At 42.7% G+C, this 23,928-nt stretch overlaps 1 protein-coding gene across 3 annotated transcripts in view; it reads right to left on the bottom strand.

The window, feature by feature from the left end:
• CDHR1 (cadherin related family member 1) overlaps window positions 1-11,591 on the bottom strand; it is a 46,321-nt gene extending 34,730 nt beyond the window's left edge. The window contains exons 1-2 of one of the 3 annotated variants that reach the window (XM_075610465.1): window positions 11,402-11,591; window positions 1,199-1,294 (exon numbers count right to left, since the gene is read on the bottom strand). In XM_075610465.1, coding sequence (XP_075466580.1) covers window positions 1,199-1,294; window positions 11,402-11,465 — 160 coding nt within the window. In that variant the 5' untranslated portion in view covers window positions 11,466-11,591. The remainder of the gene's footprint in view (window positions 1-1,198; window positions 1,295-11,401) is intronic. The other 2 variants (XM_075610463.1, XM_075610464.1) reach the window with 2 other exon arrangements.
• Between the last annotated feature and the right edge of the window lie 12,337 nt (window positions 11,592-23,928).

Raw genomic sequence — 23,928 nt, 5'->3', positions numbered from 1 at the left:
TTGACCCAATGACCGCCGGAGCTTCGCCGTGGCTCACCCTGCCGCTAGGACCTGCTTTGCAGCTAAGGTAAGTGTTTAAACCCCCTACCCTAAGCCCTTACCCTAAAATCTCCTCACCCTAACTCCTAAAATCCCTTAAATTAACACCTTACCCTAACCAGTAAAATGTACCCTAGAAGCGGCCAGTGGCAGGGGTTCCAGTGGCGGACTGGCTGCAGCGGAGGGTCTGTCTGCGGTCATTTGGTTTGCGGCAAAACAGCCGCAACCAAACGTCCCATTCCGCCATCAACACAGCGCAGTACAAGTAACCAAATAAAGTCCACTCATAATGATGGAAAAGATCTTTTATTCTGGATTCCGAACCTTTATTTATCAGGCTTGGGGCTTCTTTAGCCTTTTTTTTTTGCTACAAATACAATCTAAGAAGGACCTTTAGTAACTTCTCTTACTCATTGACAGAATGATGCTGCTAATCCTGCCTTGTTAGGACGTTGCATGACCCCTTCCTAATGTACAGGTGCGCCGACGAGTATTCTAAAACTTGCCTTAAACGTGCCTTGGAAAATCTGGGGCTATCACCAACAAGACACAGGTATATGCTTCAACATCTCAGTGACATTTCTGCAGAGACTAATGGCCCATCGGATTAACACAGCAGGGGTCCCTGGCAATCCCATTCAGTTTGAACGAGACTGCCAGGGACACCCTGCTGTTAATCCGATGGGCCATTCGTCTGTCTGCAGAAATGTCACTGAAATGTTGCAGCATGTACCCAGCATGTACTCAGCATGTAACTGGGTCTTGTTGGTGATTGCCCCAGATTTGTTATAGAATACTCGTCGGCACTACAGTAGTGGTATTAGTGAGACGCCCCAGACCTGAATAAGAGATAATAATAATTGAACATATACCATGAATAGGTATATTTATATATAGTCTCCTCGCACAACACAATTAACATTTGTCTGAAAAGCCTAATTGCAGCAGACCTTTGAAAATCCCAGCCTTAGCCTTGCAAATGACTGCATAAATATTAATTTGTTCTGTGACTATTCATAAGCTGCAGATTTGAGATGCTAACACTGCAGAATGTGTGACAAGTTCACAGTTTCCCCACTTCTAACCCCTTCTCTGCCGGCTTCCACTGAGCCCTCTGCCTTGCAATGCATATTACCAGGAGACTCGGCTTCGTACTAACCTACGGGTGTGTCCTCCGACAGGCTGAGGAGAGCCATGTTTCCGTTGGTGCTTCCAGAACCATTATCAATAAAGTAAGGGGCATAATTGGTTTGCACTGCAGAAGGGAAAATAGAATGATGTATTATTTATATTGAGTCATCTTTTAGACATCTCAAACTATTGAATACTAATCCACATCCATCATTTTTTAAAGGGCTATGGATTTAACCATAGATTATTTTTCTCCTCTGCTACTGTATGTCGTTCATAGGGTTAGCTGGATAGAGCAGGAGTGCTCAACTATCAAGCCCACCCCCTCCCCCTACATCAACATGTCAGGGTTTCAGGATATCCCAGCTTCAGCACAGGGGGTTCAATGAGAGGCTCAGTCAAAGCCTCTGATTGAGCCCCCTGTGCTGAAGCAGGGATTGATTGAGCCACCTGTGCTGAAACTGGGATATCCTGAAGACATTACCTGTTGAGGGGGATTGAGGACTGGGGTTGAGCCCCCCTGGGATAGAGGAAGATTTCAGCCAGCTGGATGTACAGATGTGCCTGGTTTAAGAGGGTTCAAGTCAGATGAAAGGGAAGTAATGTCATTTCTATCATTTTTTCTAGCATATATCATCAGTATGAAGATTTCAACACTCAGTGACATATTCATTTTAAATCAAATAAGTCTTCCGAAATCCTTCTAACACCTTCCCTTTTATGAGACACAGTCGCTGCGGACTTCGGGGTAAACTTGGTAAGCCGTCTTCCGCAGAGGGCACCGTCCCATGCTGGAAGGCACCTTCTAGTTTATTTAATTCAACTCCGCCCATTCTGATAACTGAATGTCCGATTTGTATACTTATTCTGCCTTTATCGCACGCCCAAACCAATGCAAGAAATGCCTGTTTGCTATGCAATTGGGGTCCTGCTACACAATTCCGTGCGGCATGAACGTTTTGTGTGTAAATGAGCAAAACGTGCCAAATGACACATTCACGTGCTATTCATTAAAAAACGAGTTTGCAGATTGCCTGGAAAGTCACTGCCACAAATCTCGTCTCCCTTGGGTGGGGCTCGATTCTGTACGGCTTTTGTTGCAGAAGAGAGAGAGAGAAGAGAAAGGAGACGGCTCTTTAGCAATAGCTCTTTGCAAAATGTGTCCTCCTCGGCGCTGGACTTCACTCCATGCTCAGTGCAGATGTACAAGAAAAATATAAAAAACACAGTGAATAATATCATGTAGTGCAATAAATAATGAACAGTATCACCTCCGTGACTGAATAATTGGAACCAGAGGTGGATACCCAACAATAGATCACTTGTAGATGAAGAAGTTATTATAAAATGATCCCATTAATCATTTGTGCAGGAATTAGGTGAACTACCTTAGTGCAAAAGGTACAGCTCAACCCCGTTATAACGCGATCCATTACAACGCGAATCCGTTTATAACGCGATGCAAGCATGGCTCCCATTTTTCAGATTTATGAATACTTTACAACACGGTTGTTGGTATCTTAAATACTTTATTGTACAATGCATACAATTGTATATTATTTCTAGCGTGATCCGCTTATAACTAATAGCACCTAGTGCACGCCAGCACACCAACATTGCCTGATAATAGGATATAACTTACAAAAGGATATAACTTGATGGCAGGACAAAGCCTGCAGATCACTGGGATATCCTGAACAATAATTCATAGAAAAAGGGAAAAAACAACATAGAACAGATCCACTAGGAAACTAAAATGTAATAAAACATATAAATGGACATCTAGAATGCCACTCACATACTGATTCATCCTTTAGGAACCTTCCAACACATTAACCCTAGTTGAGGGCCCTTGGATTAGCCATCTGTTTAGTCCGTTGGCACCACTCTCATCGGTTCCTGCAATGAAGTTTGGACTCGGTATCCACGCCTGAGTTTCTTCCTGAATCTCCCTGTGTCCGCCTCTCGTGGTGACACCACGTGTTCAATTGTGCGGTGACGCGACCCTCCGATCGACTATCATGGACAGGCACCTTTCAGCTTGTGGAAACCCACAGGCAGTCATTCCTCCGGGTTGCCTTGCAAGAGACTGCAAGACTCCCTCAGGCAATCCAAGCCAAGTGTGGGAATCATTTGCAAAGAAGAAAGAAGTCCTCCAGCGCGTGGATTCAAGTAGTCATCCCCGATATATAGAGAGGGAGAAAAGGACAGAAGCAAAAACAAAGAACAATGGTATAATGTATGTATATAAACTGTATACCATATAAAAAATATAAATATAAGTTATGGACTAAAATGCATACACTTAGGCACGTTCTATAGTGCCAGACGCGTGCTACGCCGTGCGCGCGCGGAATTTTAGTTGGCTGACGTCAGTCAGCCTTTCTTTACAAGGGCTGCGCGCGCGCACGGCAGGGAGAGGGGAGCCGACAGACAGCGGCGAAGATGAGGAAATTCATCTTTTCGTGCTGCTGCCTGCGCTCAAATGTATGTATGTGTGTGTGTGTGTGTGTGTGTGTGTGTGTGTGTGTGTGTGTGTGTGTGTGTGTGTGTGTGTGTGTGTGTGTGTGTGTGTGTATGTCAATGATTGCAGAACTAAAAAAAAATATTTATTAAACTTTTTTTTTCTTTAATAAATCTTATTTAGTACTTCCTTTCATTCACACAACCCATGCACACACATATAGTCACGCATACATACACATACACACACATATACATTACTTGCAGCTCCCGGCTCTATAGACAGTAAAAGCATGCGGCACGTGCACGCGCGTTCGCATAGGAACGCACGGCCGCATGCTGTATATAACAGCCCTTACATGTGACTAATTCACACTAGGAAGAGAATCCTTCACACTGTCCACAAAGGTGTAAACAGCTAAATCACAAGGGCATTTGTGAATAGCTTTCCAGCATAAGCTCCATCTGTCTGGTTCAGCCTTTCCATGTCTGTCCCTCTGCTGGGGGGTGTCTGCGTGGTGTCCGCCTCAGCCGGTTTTAGAGCCAACTCCTGTCTGTGTTCTGCAGTGGTCTCCCTGGCTTGTGCACAACCTTGTTAGACCTCCCGTTGTTGTCCTTTCCTCAGGACCCAGTTTGCGCATGCGCACAGACGGTCGTCGGCTCATATGGCTGATTGGCAATGGCTGTCTCCGTGAGCAATGGTGGCTTGCGGTGTCATGGTGGACAACGCAAGCCACTCAATGCCCATGTGATATAGCTGTTTACACTTTTGTGGACAGTGTGAAGGATTCTCTTCCTAGTGTGAATTAGTCACATGTAAGTGTATGCATTTTAGTCCATAACTTATATTAAAAAAAATTATATGGTATAGTTTTTATACATACATTATACCATTTTTCTTTGTTTTTGCTTCTGTCCTTTTCTTCCTTATCCTATCTATCTATATATCGGGGATGACGACTTGAATCCAAGCGCTGGATGACTTCTTTCTTCTTTGCAAACATTTTCTGGAGGAACTGGAATCACCTCCCTGGACTCTAGCTGCGGGACTTTAAGTACAATATTTATTTATGTATATTTTTAAAGGACTTTATACACCTATCTATTGCATTCGCTATTATTGCCTTGATGTACATTGTAAGCTAGTTTATTGGTTGGCGCTACTTCCATTTCTTTTATTTATCAAGTGTGGGAAGCAGGAATAGTAGCAGCTAACTGTCATCAAGTTATACCCTCTTGTAAGTTATATCCTATTATCAGGCACTGTTGGTGTGCTGGTGTGCACTAGTTGCTATTAGTAAAGGGGTTACATATTTGAGTGATATCTTTTGCATTATGGAAGTTCACCTAATCCCTGCAGAAATGACTACTGGGATCATTTTATAATAACATCTTCATCCACAAGTGATCTATTGTTGGGTATCCACACCTGGTTCCAATTATTCAGTCACGGAGGTGTTATTGTTCATTATTTATTGCACTATATGATATTATACACTGTGTTTTTTTTATATTTTTCTTATACATCTGCACAGAGTGAAGTCAAACGCCGAGGAGGACAATTTTTGCAAAAACTTTCGTGATAGGATTTGGATAATCCTCGAGACCACCTGGTTGCAGGACTTCGTAATTAAGTGGACTCTCAACACTTATTGCACGTATATAATTTATTATATTTGATTTTGTATTTGCATTATAATACGTTATTTGTAAACATATCATTTATATATTATATGCACTAATTTTGGGGGGTATAGTGCTATAGTTGTGTATCTTTCTATCTTCAGCATTAGCTCCTTGATGGAGCCGAGATTTCTGTCTGTCGGTTTCTCGACTGTATTGCAGCAAATCAGGTGAAAAGCGCAAGGAAACTGTGTATTTTTATACATACATAATTCTTGTTGCATACTATTGCATTGACGTATCAGAGTTTTATTAAAAGGGCCCAACGAGCTGTAAGGTGTCTCTAGTGATGGAAAGTGTCTTATGGCAGAAGACTGCTTAGTAGACATGACTCTTTATCCAGTAGCCACCCTCACAATGATGAGACCAGAAATTGCTGTCTGTGAGTAGGGTTACTGGCCATGCAATTCTTTAGCACAGGCTGTGCTTTAAAAGCTGTGTAATGCAGCTGGCATAAGCTTATAGGGGTCCATGTTAAAGTGGATAAGAATTAAAAAGTGGCACACTGGAAGTGTGCATTTGCATGTCATTTCCCAGAATCCCTAGCTGCACTGGAGATAGTGGTGAAATGCAGGGTTGCAGACCTGTCTGCGACACGTGAATGTACCCTTTGCTGCAGCGGAAGCACGGTATACTGTGCGAGGGTTCGATTATGGGGTAAGGCAGGTTTGTGGACCTGTCTCAGACATGTGAACGTATTTATTATTACTATATCTTTATTTTGAAAGTATTTTTCACTGGAACAAAGAGAGGGAGAATGGTGTATATTAATGATGGATGATGCTAACAAGTTCACCCAAACTAGGAAACTTTAAGATCTATAGATTTGTGACTTGGTGTCTATAAACCATTTCATGCACGATGGTCCAGAGAAAGGGTCAAACTATTCTTCTATTGTCAATTATCTGTTATTTATTTGATTACCACATGTATTACTACTGTGAAGCGCTATGAACATTAATGGTGCTATATAAATAAAGACATACAATACAATTGTGCTGGTTAATGTGTCAATTGTATAATGGAAAGGGCTACCATCCATACTTAAGGAAGACTTGGCAACTAAAGTCATTTCAAAACAGGACTATGACTAAGTACTACATAGTAAGGTGTCAGGGTCTCCTAGACATCCTGCTCCTAGCCATAGTTCTTTTCCTTGTCCACCGGGTGTGCTTTTACTTTCTGTCTGCTCTGGGGTTTGTCTGTCTCCTCATGTTGCTCCTGTTCTCTGTCCTTATAGTTCCTGCTTCCTGTTTGGGCCCTCGCCCTTGTTTTGTGTCAGACTCCTATGCCCATGCTTATGTCTCTGATCCTGATCTATTCCTGTACCAGTCCTGTTCTGTATTTGAGTTCTGTTCATAGTAAAGGCCCTTGCTGGTAATCTGGCTTGTCCCTGTTTGTTCTCTGGTCTCAGTCCCTGCTCCCTGGTCTCAGTTCCTGCTCCCCTGCCCAGTTCCTGCTCCACTGTCCTGCTCCTGCCTTCCTGTTGCCGAACCTATGCGTGTCGCCCACGACGATCCTGCTAGCTGCCTGCCACCGACCCCTGCTTGCCCACGACGATCCTGCTTGCTGCCTGCCACTGACCTCAGCCCATGACCCCAACAATATTTGCCTGCTCCTGCTGTCCTGGCCACCGAGGTCCTACCCACTACTGGATTCTCCCCCTTGACATAAGGACACCAAAGATCGCTACTTTTGACAGTTTACCTAATGTAATGTACATAAAAAGATGATACCCCCACCAAGCGTCCAATAGTCTTGGGTATCGGTAATCTTAGTAAACATGTAAGCACATATGTTGGTCAAATTTTTAGACTATTTGTAACCTCTCTACTCTCTAATCTTAAGGACAGTACATCCCTAACAAACTAGAAGGCGTTACCATTGATGATGAGACTTTACTTGTTTTGATGTTGAAAGCTTTTATATCAGCATAATCTATGAGATTGGACTGGAAGCTATTGTGTTTTTTTCCTGAACACCAGGGGCCTTAACTTTACCCAAGACAACAAATTTGCCATCACATTCTTAGACTTTGTTTTGACAAAAAAATTACTTAATATTTAACACAAAAATGTATCATCAGAAACAGGGCACAGCCATGAGCACTATATGTGCACCATCCTATGCCAATTTGTACTTAGAGTGGTGGGAGGAAAATTTTGTTTTTGCAGAAACCATGATTAAATACACCACACATGTGGAACTTTGGACCTGATTTATAGATATTTTCATCCTCTGGCATGGTCCTTTAGGTCGACTCAAAGAGTTTATAGGTCTACGCAATGACAACGAGCCCATCTCAAATTGACCCTTGAGTTTAGCAATGACGAGATCAACTTTTTAGACTTGAAAATCTTCAGGGACATTCATGGGAATTTAAATACAACCATATTCTTCAAGGAAACTGCAGCAAACAGTATACTCCTTGATAAAGCACTGTGTTGTGTGAAACACGTAGGAGGGTCCACACCTCCTTGTTTGTCATATGTGATAGACAATAAACATTTTTCTATTTTTTTACACCTGTCTCCCTGGGCAGTGTGCTGCTTTGTGCATTTATTTGCATACTTTTTACTCCAAGCTAGTAGCCACCATCCTAAGAACTTTATCCGTGGTACATCCGGTGGTACAGTTCCTCTGAGCTTGAAGGAACTTGGAGGAACTCAAGCCTAAACTTATTAGGCTCATTGGAACCTATAATAGGCAGTGGAACTCAGTCACTGATATTCTATGCAAACATTGGCATATCCTTCTGGCTGATGACCTCAAAAGTGAACAATTAGAGATCTTCATGTACATAGCCACTTCGAACCACCATCAAAGACAACCTGGCTCTCAAGAACCACAGTTGGTTCATATAAATGTTAATATTGCAAGGCCTGTGAATACATGCTAGCAACCAAGCCTTTCTCGAATTTACACACATATTTACACATGTGATATACATGGCAATTTGTTCCTGCCCAAAAAAGTATGTGAGGGAAAAAAAGACACCAGTTGAGAAGACGTATTCTCAAACATATTGGTTCAGTGAGGAACACATTTGACACCCCTATAGCTATTCCCATTAACAATGTACATGGTGATCATGACTCTAAAGTACTCATTGGCATCAACTAGCTGTACCTTGGCAGCAGAAGGGGAGACTGGGACACTGAGCTCCTGAAACAAGAATCTCAGTGGATCTACCCAGCAGACTTTGTACCCCAAGGGACTTAATGATGGATGGATGTTTAATTTAGTTGATTTATCTACTTGTGGTGTCGCCACCCAACGGTTTATTGCTATGATCTGCATAATGGACTAGACTATAGAATGTATGTGATGGTGCAATCTATTAATTCCCAATTAATTAATTAATATTTTTGTGAAACATAATAAATTGATTAATCAGTACAATTAAATACATAAAATGTACTCCTATTGAGAGATAATAGTATAAATTCTGAACTATGGCACTCATATAGCAACCAATGATTGCAATAACTAAAAGGCAACAGCATTTCACTATGTTTCTTTCAAGGTTGTTTTATGGCTGGCATTATACATGAGTATTAAATATTAAATACTTTACTATGTATTTTCTGTCACATTGGATGTAGCATTGGGCATTTTTGTCTTTTGTATTATACACGAGTATCAATAATTTTGTAATCTTGCTGATTTTTATTCTACATGACACTTTTTGGTCTCTTAATAAGGAATGTATTACCTACAAATGTAACAATTACAACCATTACAGCCTTGGCTTAAGATGATTAAATGAATCTTTCTATAAGCCTGCATACGTTTCCTCATTTTCTATTAATATTCATTATAGAGAGAACGAACCTCTACCGTTAACTATTAGTTGAGCGAGCCTCTAAGGGGTTAATTCCAATCATTCAATTGAGCAATTTGCACTTTTTAAACCTTCCATTTGCCGCTGGGAGGCTGATTGATTAGTGCCCCGGAAGAAGTGATTTACATGCGAAACGCGCTTGGGTTCCAATACATGCTCTGATGTCAGTCACTCAGTGCTGTCTAGCTCTGAGGCAGGCAGGGGAGTGAACGCAGCTTTGTGTGGTCCGCGGCCCACAAAGTGCGTCCTCTCAGAGCAGGTGACTGGTTTTCAAGAGACAGGCTTAGCAATACTACTGATCTCCAATCCGGTTGTCAGCAGAAGACTGATTTTCAAGAGGCAGATTTGGCAACACTACTTATCTCCAACTCAGCTGTCAGTACATGGGAAATGTAAGATTTCTGACTAGGGCATGCCCTTGCTCATTGTCCATTTGTCATGTCCCCCACCTGGTATAGGGACCACATTTTAAGAACACATATTAGCAACAATTTGAGTTGCTGCTGTACTTAAAACATGGCAACAATTTCTGGCTAAACTATATGGGTATTAACACTGCTACTCTAAATAGTTCTTAAAACAATTATGAATATATACAGAATATACCACAGCGAGCAACTGTTGCAATCAATTAGAGCTATCTATTGCATCTCTATTACTGAATTTATGATTATACTATCATAGCAGTATATTTTATTAAACTATAGATCTACACGCTTTCTAAGAACCCCCCTTTTTGTGTGGATTTTAACATGGACCCCTATAAGCTTATGTCTGCCCTATTACACAGCTTTTCAGCACAGCCTGGATTAAAGAAGTGCATGTTCAGTAAATTCTTAAAACCTGACCTGTTGGCGGCCTGTGAGGATTGAAGTTGCCGACCCCTAATCCAGGTCGTCTTTAAACTCAACAGTCTATATAACAAACTGAAAAATGGGGATGTAATGATTGTGGAAAGAGTATGTTTAGTGGTTGTGAATTACTAAATACTAATAATAGCAATAAGAATATGTTAACTATAAATAAATGTGTGTACAGCTAATTAGAAATATTCCTGTAACTTGCAGTGTGTTATTTATACTTAGTAGTATTTATGCCAAATCAGCTTTGCTTGTCCAATCAAACTGTATTATCTAAAATATCTGTGTTGCCGATAACACACATTTGGTGAAAACTAAAATGCGTGTTTTGACAACAGGAATAATTAAGTAAAAAATAACAACCCCTTATCATCCCTCAATAAAAGATATCGGTACTGACAGACAAAGGAACACAATGGTAACAGAATGAATATTAGTGGTGATAGTAATAATAATTAGCTCGTAGAAGTGCTGCAGGATTCATTTACAAGTATGGCTTCAAAAATATTATAGAGAGAAAATTAACCTCCTCAGGGAATTAGTGAAGAAAACCTAATTTCCAGAGGAGCCTGCAATGCCTTGCTAACCCCGGTGGCAACGAATGGGTTAAAATATTTCATCGACATATTGCTATTTCTATTTAGAATAGCACGAATGCCCGGATACCTGGTGACTTAGGATGAACTTCAAAATGTGGTTTAACCCAGGGGCGGCCAACGCCAGTCCTCAAGGGCCACCAACAGGTCAGGTTTTCAGGATATTCCTGCTTTAACACAGATGGCTCAATCAGTCCCAGCTTCAGCACAGGTGACTCAATCAGTCCCTTCGTCAGCACAAGTGGCTCAATCTGATTGAGCCACCTGTGCTGAAGCAGGGATATCTTGAAAACCTGCCCTGTCGGTAGCCCTTGAGGACTGGAGTTGGCCACCCCTGGCTTAACCCCTTCAATGCTGGAGGTGCCCCGTAGAGGTTACATAAACAATGGCGTTACAAGAAATAAGTGCGGTATGTGAAGCAGAGAGAGTTAGTTCTGTAGAGGATACAGCAATAGTGTTAAAACTGAGTTATAATCAATATATTGTTTTTCTATGTACCCAGCTTCTCTTTCATAGTTTAAGTATCTAACATCCGAACTTGGGAGGGAAGCAGTACAGCTGTGTAACAAAATCCCACAATAGATTAAAAAAAAACCCTTTGCTGTTCTATTCCAGCGGCCGGTGGGTCGGGGCAATGCATTTCTAGAACACTGGCCTGCAACTCCGACCCCTCCAGTTAAGGGGTTAACAGTCCTCCCTATCTACGAGGCTAATAGAGACGGATTAGCTTCCTTGTCCTGGGCGCTTCTCTATCTCACACGGCAAGGAAAGTTCATCTCACTTACCTGCGAGGCAAACGCGGACCAAAGACAAGAGGATGGATGGCGGAAGCTGCCATTCGCCCTTCATCGCTGTAGGCAGACTCCTTTTCCTTGTAGGTGGCTGTATTTTATTTGGAGGCGATGGAGTAGTTGGTACCTTTCGGGACAGTGTGACGACTCGCTGTGCATTGGGAGGTAACAGATGTTAAGATGCTAATCCGATGACACGTCTTATTTTTCCTCCTTCCTACTATCTAATTAGACCAATTACCTCGCGAGGAGCCCAGGGAATTTTTTTTTTAATAAGGAAACGGCCCTATTTCCAGACTTTGCCTTTCTTTACTTTAAACGAAATAACCATCTTTCTGTCTGTCCATTTCCATTTGGAGCCAGAAGAGAGTTCAAACCTACTTTGATTTACAGTATCTTCTGCATTTTACACAACGAGCTGAAGAATAAGAAGCTTTCTGGCCATGTCTTTTCAGATGGTGCTGACAGTGTACCCTTTGCTGTTCCTAGTATAACTATCAGACACGATGAAACCCTGACTGAGGCATTAAATAGGGAATTGCCCAAAGGGAAGAAAAGCTGGTGTTGGTTCCTTTAGGCTGAGCTTATACTGTGTGTGACGGCGCTTGCGTGCGCACACGTGCCAAGCCCAAAGGCTGCCTTGAGGCCGCTCCTAGTGCGCACGCACGACGGAGTGACCATGTGTTGAAAAGACACGAAATGTGTCTTTTCAAGCGGCGGCCGCATCATGTGAGCGGTTCAGCCAATCACGGCAAACCAGCTCTGTGACATCATGGCCACGCCCCCGCCATGCCCCCCCGCCTCCCCATCACCTCCTACACTATGAGCACAGATTGCTTGTGCTACAGCAGCAAGAGCTCGCACTCTCGCAAGCAAGCATTGTGTATGAGCTCGGCCTTAGGTGTCTCCCACTTCAGAGGCTAGACCCTTAACTACAATTCTTTTTTTTCTTTGGCCAGAGGCATCATTACTATCACCATTTCTATTCTTTCCAATATTTGCGTGTTAATAAGGTGCAAGAGTGTTCACTAGGGTCATCAGGCTGGTAATAAATGGAAAGAACCTGTATTTCTCACGTGTGACACAGAAATAAACACTATTTCTTGGCAAGTGAAAAGTGTTGATTAAGGATGAAGAGTTTAATACACATCCCATTATTATTTTATTCCAGAAAACTAAGTGTTTGTGGCACCATATGGATAACAAAAATGAATTCCATTAAAATAAATACCATTTTTTTCTTTGACTTCCAGTGCAGTTTTATTTGTTCACAATTGCCCCACTTTTGCCTTGATACATAGCCCAATAAGTCACTGCAAATATCCTTCATACATTGATGCAAAGAGAAAGGCAACTCAAAAATGTAATCAACTTAATGGCGAGAACCTCTTAATGCGGAAATCACAACATTCACTGGATCAAGGGATTAAGCAACACATCTAATTTATTGCAAGCAACATTTCACCAACTTCAAAATGTTTTCAATGTATTATGTCGGTGAAATGGAATGAAAGTTTAGAGTAACAGAGGATAATAAAAAAAAAGAACATCTCAGCCACATTGGTGAAGTCCATTCTGAATGGTATATCTATAACAATCTAACATCTAATGCAACTGCGATAACGTGGTAATAAAGGCTTCATAGATTGCGTGAAAGACTCTCAAGATGTAGGTCATAAAATTGCTGAATACGACCTCTTTTATGGTTCATGGAGATAACAGAGTTTCCTACAAAAAAATGCAACAATCTCCCAATGAGCTGATGATTACTGTATGTAGATGGTTAAGCAGAGAGCAGGTCTAGTCGTGCTGTTAAGGCATCGGAGCACAGCGAAACATAATCTTGTCTGGAAACATGTCTTATAAGGCTATTACTGGCTGTTAAGGAGCTCAAGTGCAATGCAGTCTATTGTACATACTGTAGTCTTATCCCTTCCAATGGCCAGGGTCATGTAAAATAATGTGTCACAGACCACAGATCTTGATTTAGGTAATTGTTACTGTATTTGTTTTTAACTTTTAGAATTAATACTGTTTAGGAAACATTAAAACATAATGTGTATCTGTTGTACGTAAGAGACACAAGCTATAGATACAGCATGCATCAGTGTATCTGCTAGTGAAATAACGCATTTGCTCTGCCCCTGTTCCCCCTAATTCTGCCCTCATTGGTGTGTTGTCTGTGTCCCCCTGCTATACTGTATGCAGGTGATGAGCAAAGTGAGACACCGTGCATTGCAGCTGCAGTAATGTACAGAAGGTGTATGTTAATTTCTCTGTGCACACATTATATGACCTGTTTTATTTACTGGGTGGATGAGCGACAATCTGCTATGAGACATTGTATGTGTTGGATGCTTCTTCAGGTATGAATTTGCATCTCAATGGTGTTATTAAGTTATTAATTCAGGGGATTTTGAGGAACGTGTTTGGTGATCTTTTGCTGGTGGCCCAAATCTACTAAGTGAGGATTTGGCATGACTCCGTCCACCACTGGAAGACACCTATTGGCCCATTCACTTGAACAGGCTCATCTTCTTGCACTAGAGCAGGAGTGGCCAACTCCAGCCCTCATGGGCCACCAAAAGGTCAGGTTCTAAGGATGTCCCTGCTTCAGCACAAGTGGGACGGGAACACCAAGCTCTGCAGGGAAGTCCAAGAGGGGTGCATTTGTCTTTGAAGGGGATGCCATGAAACCAGGAAAGGACTGTCAGGCGCTGCACAGGGAGCAGAAAGCAGTAAATCCGTCTTAAAAGCGGCAGCCCTGGAATCAGTGAGGACATCAGGTACTGCAGGAAAATCAGTGAGAGGTAACCTAACCTTGAAGCAGAAGTCTTTGAGTTAGTAAGGGGTACCTCAAACACTGCGGAAGAATCAGCGAGACATAAACTTGCCTTTGGAGTGGGAGTCCCAGACTCATGAAGGGTTACATAAAGGTAGTGTAGAGAAACCAGTGAGGGGAAAGTTATCCTCTGATGTAGGAATCTTAGAGTCAGTAATAAGTACCTCAGACGCTGCTGAAAGATCACTGATACTTAAACTTCTCCTTGGAATGGGAGTCCCTGAGTCCTCAATGGTTATAACAGGCACTGCAGAGCAGTCAGTGAAAGACATGCTGTCTCTGAAATGATTGTCTGAGAATCAGCAGTGGTTACACTAGGTACTGCAAAGGGATCAGAGAAAGGTACACTTGTCTCTGAAGTGGGAGTCTGGGAAACAACAATAGGCATACCAGATACTGTGGGGAATTTTATGGCAAGAACCTTAGAAACAAAGATGGGGCTATCCGACATTGCATGGAACCCAGCAGTAGGGTACTTGTCTTGGAAAAATCAGAACTAGGTATATTTAACCATGTGGGGACATTAGTGAAAGGTCTGCTTGTCTCTGAAGTGGGTGTCTGAGAATCAATAGTAGGTATACCAGATACTGTGGGAAACTTTGACAAGAGCCTTAGAAACAGCCAAAGGACCTCAGACATTGCAGGCGAATCAGAGAAAGTTAAACCGGACTTTAAAGCAGGAGTTTTAGCATTAATGATTGGTATATCAAACACTACAGGAGAGTCAGAGAAAGGGGAACCTGCTTTTAAATCTAAGGCCTTTTAACTAGCAAAGGTTACAGCAGTTACTGCTGAGGAAATAGTGAGAGGTTTAGGTACAGCAGTTACTGCTGCGGAAACAGTGAGAGGTGGAGGTACAGCACTTACTGCTGAGGAAACAGTGAGAGGTGGAGGTACAGCACTTACTGCTGAGGAAACAGTGAGAGGTGGAGGTACAGCACTTACTGCTGAGGAAACAGTGAGAGGTGGAGGTACAGCACTTACTGCTGAGGAAACAGTGAGAGGTGGAGGTACAGCACTTACTGCTGAGGAAACAGTGAGAGGTGGAGGTACAACACTTACTGCTGAGGAAACAGTGAGAGGTGGAGGTACAACACTTACTGCTGAGGAAACAGTGAGAGGTGGAGGTACAGCAGTTACTGCTGAGGAAACAGTGACAGGTGTAGGTACAGCACTTACTGCTGAAGAAACAGTGAGAGGTGTAGGTACAGCACTTACTGCTGAGGAAACAGTGAGAGGTGTAGGTACAGCACTTACTGCTGAGGAAATAGTGAGAGGTGTAGGTACAGCAGTTACTGCTGAGGAAACAGTGAGAGGTGTAGGTACAGCAGTTACTGTGAGGAAACAGAGAGAGGTATAGGTACAGCACTTACTGTGAGGAAACAGTGAGAGGTGCACTTGACCTTGAAACAGGAGTGGTGGAGAATTCATCTTTTGGCTCCTGGAATGCAAGGTTAGCTTGCTGAAGCGGAGGGGTAGGTGCCGACGAAGAATCAGCTGGGGAGCAAGAAGAGGATGGCTGGCAAGGATTTGCAAGCTGGAGGTGATGGAAGTGATTACAGTGTCCCATGTAGTCAGGAGGGTGGAGTGCATATCCAGGACTTGGCCCCGATGGGGCAGCACCCTCCCTACCTCAGCGGGGCCCATATGTGGCCTGAGTATTATGTGACGGTGCTCGTCTCCGATCAAGAAGCAGACCCACAAGGCTGAATTAGGGATGCCAATTAACTGACCAGAGCCCATGGACAGAGTCCTGCTACAGTATACGTGGTCAATAAGCAGGCCAAGGGTCAGGGCAGGCGGAAGGCAGTGAGGTCGGGGTCATGGTCCAGGGTCAGCAACAGGAATTCCAAATGAACGGGGAAGCCACATTAATAGGCAAGCCACATTAATAGGCTAGTCACAGCAACAGGCTAGCCTCTGGAATAGGCAAGTGACAGGAATAGGCAAGTCACAGCAACAGGGAAGGCTCAGGAACTAGAGCCCAGGTGGCCAGGAACACAGGGAAGCATATACAATGCTCAGGCAGGGGCTGGAAGTCACTGGCTGCTATTTAGGTGCTTGAGCAGGTGCAGCCAATATAGCAGGCTGCCTGTAATCAAAATGTCCACAGCAGCCGGGTAAGGGCGGGTTCCAGCAAAAGCCTGGACTGGAATCCTTACAGTTCCTTAACCACTGCCCCTGAGTGTCAGATGGGCCAGCAACATTGGGGAGGTTCAATGCACAGATATCACGTTAAACTTACAGTACTGATTTGTATGATTCAGATCACCAGGAATAATCAGATGTATACTGTATTCTGTATAAATGTATATTATACTCTGTATAAATGTATACTGTATTCTGTATAAATGTATACTGTATTCTGTATAAATGTATACCGTATTCTGTATTCTGTATAAATGTATACTGTATTCTGTATAAATGTATACTGTATTCTGTATTCTGTATAAATGTATACTGTATTCTTCATAAATGTATACTGTATTCTGCATAAATGTATACTGTATTCTGTATAAGTGTATACTATATAAATGTATACTGTATTCTGTATAAGTGTATACTATATAAATGTATACTGTATTCTGTATAAGTGTATACTATATAAATGTATACTGTATTCTGTATAAGTGTATACTATATAAATGTATACTGTATTCTGTATACTGTATTCTGTATAAATGTATACTGTATAAATGTATACGGTTTTCTGATCTTCCCCCCGGTTAGCAAGCGAAACATGGAAAACTCCATCACGTTAGTCACCAAAGGAAAGCCGCAGAGAAAATAGTCTCTCTGTGTTAACAAACCTAATTGCTTCAGTGGCATCATCTGTATACTAAATATTGTTTTATTCATTAGATAAGATAAAATAAAAGCTGTGTTTTGCGGTGAGAGGAGAGGGGGGAGAAAGGGGGGGGGGGGAAGTAGTTTTGTAAATGTCTCTCGTCATTCTCCCCATACAGAATTATTCTTTTCTGCTTAGTCGTTACATTTAGGAGGAAAAAAAGAGCTCTTTCTCATCTCTCCCATGCCCTTTCTGCACACCACTCCCCCCTCTCTCATACCCCCTTTCACTGCCCCTGCCCCCCCCTTGCTCTCTTTCTCCCTCTCCCCCCGACTCCTACTGTCTCCCACTTCCCCCTCTCACTCCCTCCTCTCTCTAACTCTCCTCTTCTCACTCCATCCTCTCCCAATCCCCACTCCCTCATTCCCCTCTCTCTCTCCTTAATTATTACCCCTCACATCCTTCATCTCCTTATGTCTTGAGGCCCGTGGCCTGTTATCGAGCCGTACCTCCCACTCTCCACCAGAACTGGGGATTCCAACGTAGGGTGGTGGCACGGGGGGGGGGGGGGGGGGCTGGGGGCATATGGGCTCTTCCCAAGCAGCTTTACCAGTGGTTCCTCCAAGCTGGCTCTTCCTCCAGGGGCCCCGCTCCTCCAACCAGGCTGCAAGCTCAGAGCTCGCTGCCAACCACCGCCGGGCATTGGGATGTTACACTCCATATTCTCGGCGACTGCACCATGCCTGTCGGTGAGTGATAGCGCCTGGCGGTGAGTGATAGCGCCTGGCGGTCAGTGATAGCACTGCCGCGCATCTGTCACTATTGACTGGTTCTCCGGACGGACAGTTCAACAGCTGCTTCTGGAGAACTGATGGGAACCGGTTACATACCAGCGCTGCCGATATGACTTTACTATGTATTTGATGCATGAAGCAGCTTCCCTGTTACAAAACAATGCGAAATTTGTAGTCTACAGCTGCTCTATCTTTTTAGTTTGTAGGATATGAGCCCTACATGTACATATTTACTGCAATATAAGCTTTGCGATGTTTAATATGGGGCTTAAAAATCCCTTTATCTTCATTTGCTACAAGGACACTTGGAACCACCGGGGCCTATAATATGAGATAATTACAGGCAATCCCGCATTAACATATGCAATGGGACCGGAGCATGTATGTAAAGAGAAAATGTACATAAAGTGAAGCACTACCCTTTTCCCACTTATCGATGCATGTACTGAACAGCAATTGTCATATACGTGCATAACTGATGTAAATAACGCATGTGTAACAGGCTCTATAGTCTCCCCGCTTGCGCACAGCTTCGGTACAGGTAGGAAGCCAGTATTGCTGTTCAGGACGTGCTGACAGGCACATGCGTGAGCTGCCGTTTGCCTATTGAGCGATATGTACTGTACTTCCTCGCGAGCGTACTTAAAGTGAGTGTCCTTAAACCGGGGTATGCCTGTACTTACTCGCGAGTGTACTTAAAGTGAGTGTCCTTAAACCGGGGTATGCCTGTATTGATGCATTTATTTTTAGCATCTTGGTGAATAGACAAGGAGTGGCAACTCCAGTCCTCAGGGGCCACCAACAGGCCAGGTTTTAAGGACATCCCTGCTTCAGCACAGGTGGCTCAATCAGTGGCTAAGTTGTTGACTGAGCCATCTGTGCTGAAGCAGGGATATCCTGAAAACTGGACCTGTTGGCGGCCTTTGAGGATTTGAGTTGGCCGCCCCTGGAATAGACTATTCAACTATTGTATCTATAATTCTATTTTGTACAGCACAGTGTAGAAGGTTCAAATATCATTATAAAATATGAAGAACAAGCAAGTAGCAAATATATTATAAGAAAGACCTGCAAAATGAATCACTTTATTTTCCAAACACCCGAGTTAAATAGGTAACTGCTATTTCGAGTACCTGCGTATTACATGTCAGCGTGACCGTAAAGAAGTCACAGGATTTTAATGTTTTTTTTTTTTTTAAAAACATTCAAATTGGATTACTCAGCATTCAACATATTTGCTCATTACACTGAGATAATTGGATAAGTAGAGAACTGTTAATTTATTCATTTCTGGAAAGTGTGAAAGATGGCATAAAAAAAAAAAGCATTTGTAGTGTCATTTACAAGCAGGAAAGAGGCTAAGTATGTTTTTGCTTTGGTACCCAGTACAGTATGTTGTCATAGCAACCAAGATCCTTTTTACATCTTCCTCGGAGCAATGCTTTGCAGACCCCTTTGTTTAAATTGACATTATTCTTCATTTCTTTTTCTTACTTATATATCTGTAGTTCATAATACGTCTACATTTAATGTACAACATGTTTTTTTTAATTTACATGGTGCCCCGCACGTCTGTTTTTTATTTCATCTCCTCGTGTACTCTGTGTGTAAGAACCGTTTCGGATGCTTTGACACAGGTGTGAATTGAAGATGGTGCAGGGGTTCTGTTACTTATCTGGGTACAAATCAGGATAAGGCCGGTAACTACGGTTTCCTATTGTTTTTCATACATTTATATACACCACATGCATCGACCTTGACCTCTTGCAGACGCACTTACCAGAACACCCTCCTACTGTCTCTGTACGTTTTTCCTTACTACTTAGATTGTAAGCTCTTCGGGACAGGGACTCCTTTCCCTAATGTTTCTCTTATTCCCATTATGTGTTATATTATTATTATTATTAGAGACGGGTGAAACTGGCAAAATCCGTTCCGCGGAATTTCCCGAGCTTTCCATGCAAAATCCGTTCTGCCGTGTAAAAATCTTCGGTGGATTGTTCCAGTGTCAATCCGTGCGGATTAATTAAAAAAAAAAAAAACATTGTATACAATTTCCTAGTGGATTTTACCAATCCGATACGTGGATTCCGCAAAGTGATGGTGGATTTTACCAATCCAATACGTGGATTCCACAATGTGATGGTGGATTTTACCAATCCAATACGTGGATTCCGCAAAGTGATGGTAGATTTTATCAATCCAATACATGGATTCCGCAATGTGATGATGGATTTTACTAATCCAATACGTGGATTCCGCAAAGTGCTGGTGGATTTTACCAATCCAATACGTGGATTCCGCAATGTGATGGTGGATTTTACTAATCCAATACGTGGATTCCGCAAAGTGCTGGTGGATTTTACCAATCCAATACGTGGATTCCGCAATGTGATGGTGGATTTTACTAATCCAATACGTGGATTCCGCAAAGTGATGGTGGATTTTACCAATCCAATACGTGGATTCCGCAATGTGATGGTGGATTTTACCAATCCAATCCACGAACCAAAGGAACCGGCTGATCCGCAGCGGATCCAAATCTGCCAAAAACATTCACCCATCTCTAATTATTATGTCACGTGTATTACTGCTGTGAAGCACTATATACATAAAGATATACAGGCATACCCCGCATTAATGTACGCAATGGGTCCAGAGCATGTATGTAAAGCGAAAATGTACTTAAAGTGAAGCACCACCTTTTTCCCACTTATCGATGCATGTACTGTACTGCAATCATCATATACGTCCAGAACTGATGTAAATAACGCACGTGTAACAGGCTCTATAGTCTCCCCGCTGGCACACAGCTTCGGTACAGGTAGGGAGCCGGTATTGCTGTTCAGGACGTGCTGACAGGCGCATGCGTGAGCTGGCGTTTGCCTATTGGGCGATATGTCCTTACTCGCGAGTGTACTTAAAGTGAGTGTCCTTAAACCGGGGTATCCCTGTATATACATACTGTACATACTTATATTTGCCATATATGGGTCCGTAAAGAGTAGATTAAAATCGAGCACCATATCACCCATCATTGTATATTTTAGTAAAAGGTGAAGATAAAACAAGACAATGCGAGAGCCCTGCCCGTCTCCCATAGGTTGTCTAATTGAACAGGACAAAGGGAATAGCAAGTTCTGCGCGTATAATCTAGGATTTTCACCAACGCAGCAGCTTCACATCTATTTGATTTTAGCTCCCTCTGTTGGACATAACCTGACACTACATGTTTTGTTAAATATTTTTTTTCTTTAGCAAATATAATAATAATCATTTTATTTCATATAGCGTTTTTTTCCCAATGGAACGCAAAGCACTCCGCAATTACAGCATAATGCGCAGTACGCAGCGCATAGGATTTCTACACACAGTCGCTGCCCAGGGGAGATTACAATCTATATTTTTGGTGCCTGAGGCACAGGGAAAAAAAGTGACTTGCCCAAGGTCACAAGGAGCTGACACTGGGATATGAAAGCGGTTCCCCTGCTTCAAACTCAGTGTCATGGTTTAGAGCCAGTGTCTTTACTCGCTGAGCCGCTCCTTCACCCGTCTATGGGGCCTATGCAGCAATTTGCGATATGTGTGTGTCGGCAGCGAGCTTAAATCTCCTGTGTTTGCCGGGAATTTGCCGCTAAATGCAGTAAATGGCGATTGTGAGGGAAATTGGTGAGTTGCACATGTTGCGAGTACAAGGCGCAGGCTCCGCGTTACTGCAGTCAGTGGCGGATGACTGCATGTATCCGTATTTCACTTGAATGTGGCGTCAACCTCTGCACATAAATAAAAAAAACCTCCTTCTTGCTTATAGCATTCAGTTACTCACGGTAGTGACTGTCTTGCTGTTACTGACATTAGCAAACCTTTTACTGCTGTCCCTAATTAGATACTTTTAGAAACATACCTGGTGCAGTGCTACAGTTGTGTCTTCTGTTCTTTGACACGTGAAGAGGTGATACATGTGTGCATGTGTCTTGTGACATTTCATGTACATTTGTGTCGGTGTGTTGGACTATGTTGCAAAGCTTACAGTACATGTCAGTGAGTTGCTGTGTGTACTGTAACCCATGCATGCAGCAAGAGGGGGATGACGTCATGTATCTGTATTGAAGGAGAATTTGGCGGCAACTTTTGAACATGAAAAAATCACCTCATGATAGTTTGACGCATTCTGTTACTCACAGCAGTGTGTTTCTTGCTGCTAGTGACATTAGCAAGGCTTTCACAGCGCTGTCCCTCAATAGATAGTTTTAGGAACATATCTGCTTCTTGTCATTCATAAGACAGACACCTTCGGCTAACATTAATAATGTATTTTATTATAAACAACACATGTAACAGGTTCTGAATGACATGTAATACAATTGAAGCTGCGCTGCCAGCAGCAACAGTACAATGACACAACAATGTCACTAGCAGCTGAAATTTTCGGCTCTCGCCTGCTTGTTGGTGCCTTCTTGTATTGCCGCAGCTTTTTGGCGCATTTCTCGCAAGGAGTTTCTCCCGCGCACCCCCGAGATCTTACTCGGCATCTACTGAATTCTGAGTGCTGCTTAATATGGCGAAATAGCCATTCTCGCCACCCCGCCGGCGCTTGATTTCCGGCAACAATTGCATATGCCGTTTTTCAGTTAACTCGCACACATACCGCCATCAACTGCATACTACATGCCAATCTCGCAATAAAACAGCCAAATTCAGCCTTCTCGCAAGTTACTGCATAGGCCCCATAATCAGGAGTGGCCAACTCCGGACCACAACGGCCAGCCTAAGGTCAGGTTTTAAGGATATCTCTGCTTCAGCTGGTGGCGCAGTACCTGTGCTGAAGCAGGGATATCCATAAAACCTGACATGTTGCTGGCCCGTGAGGACTGGAGTTGGCCGCTCCTGCCCTATCTAAATTCTACTCACAACCTGCTGGGCTGAATTATTGTAGCTTTGGTTTCAGTTTCACCAAATTGTTACGCAAAATAATTTCCGTGCTGTGTGGCGCATTTAGTTTTGGGACATGTGGAAGAGGAAGGACGTAGCATGTGTAAATGCAATGTGTGAATACTGAACGTTTAGATCTTTAGGGAGAGATTCACTGGCATTTGGATTAGATCGGAGGCATTGACCCATAACGGACCTTAGTGAATCTCCCCCATAGGCCCTTATTCACTAAAGGGTGTTAAGCTTTAGCTCGTCTTTACTTCTATTTCTTAGTGTCTAACAACTTTTACACAACACATTTGAAGACAAAGTGAATGTCTCGCAGTTTAACAGACAAAGTTGGAAAAAAAACGAAGTTAAGATACCTAAAAAGTGTACATCCTTCACATTTTGTTGCTCAAACAATGTCCAAATCCTATGGACCTAGGCAGGACATACACACTCAAGTACCGTGACCTATCCTAACATGACAAGTCTTGAAGCCCAATATATAGGCCTCTGTACATCTGGTGTTTCTTGCATTGAAATATTGGTTTAAAATAGGCCCCTGCTTTGTTCAGCCTGGTTTCATTGTCATAAGACAAACCTGAGCAGAGTGCCTGGTTTAAATTTAGCTCGGTACAGATGGTGCATCTAACTATAAGATGATTACTCTTCAGTTAATCCCTCCCTTTTCTCTTCATTCAGGGAGATAGAATCACGCAGAAAGCATTGCTTAAATCTCTCGTGCTAGCACATACCGTCTCAGATTTAGGGGGTTATTCATTAAACTGTGATAGTGCCAATCGGGGCACTGTCACATGGACGCTCCTATTGACTTTAATGGGAATTTCCATGCAATCGTATCCTGATCAGCACTACTGCAGTTTAATAAATAACCCCTAGTGATTAAAGGAAAGCAACATTCAAGATGCTATCAGGGGTTTACAAAAACTTTCAATCCCTTTTCCCCACGTCCCCCGGCAGAAACGCTGGGCTACTGCAACGATTAGATCTGTCATGGTACTTTGGTGAAATATTACATTTCATGGAACAGGTAAAACATTGACGAGGAAAGAGGGGTACAACATGGTACATTATTCCAGGGGTGCACAAGTTCAGTCCCTGCGGGCTACAAACAGACCAGCTTTTCAGGGCAGGAAATTGTTTTAGTGACAATTAAGGC

This window comes from Ascaphus truei, chromosome 8, assembly GCF_040206685.1.
Source record: "Ascaphus truei isolate aAscTru1 chromosome 8, aAscTru1.hap1, whole genome shotgun sequence".
NCBI classification, from domain to species: Eukaryota; Metazoa; Chordata; class Amphibia; order Anura; family Ascaphidae; genus Ascaphus; species Ascaphus truei.
This window is presented reverse-complemented; position numbering and strand designations above follow the sequence as displayed.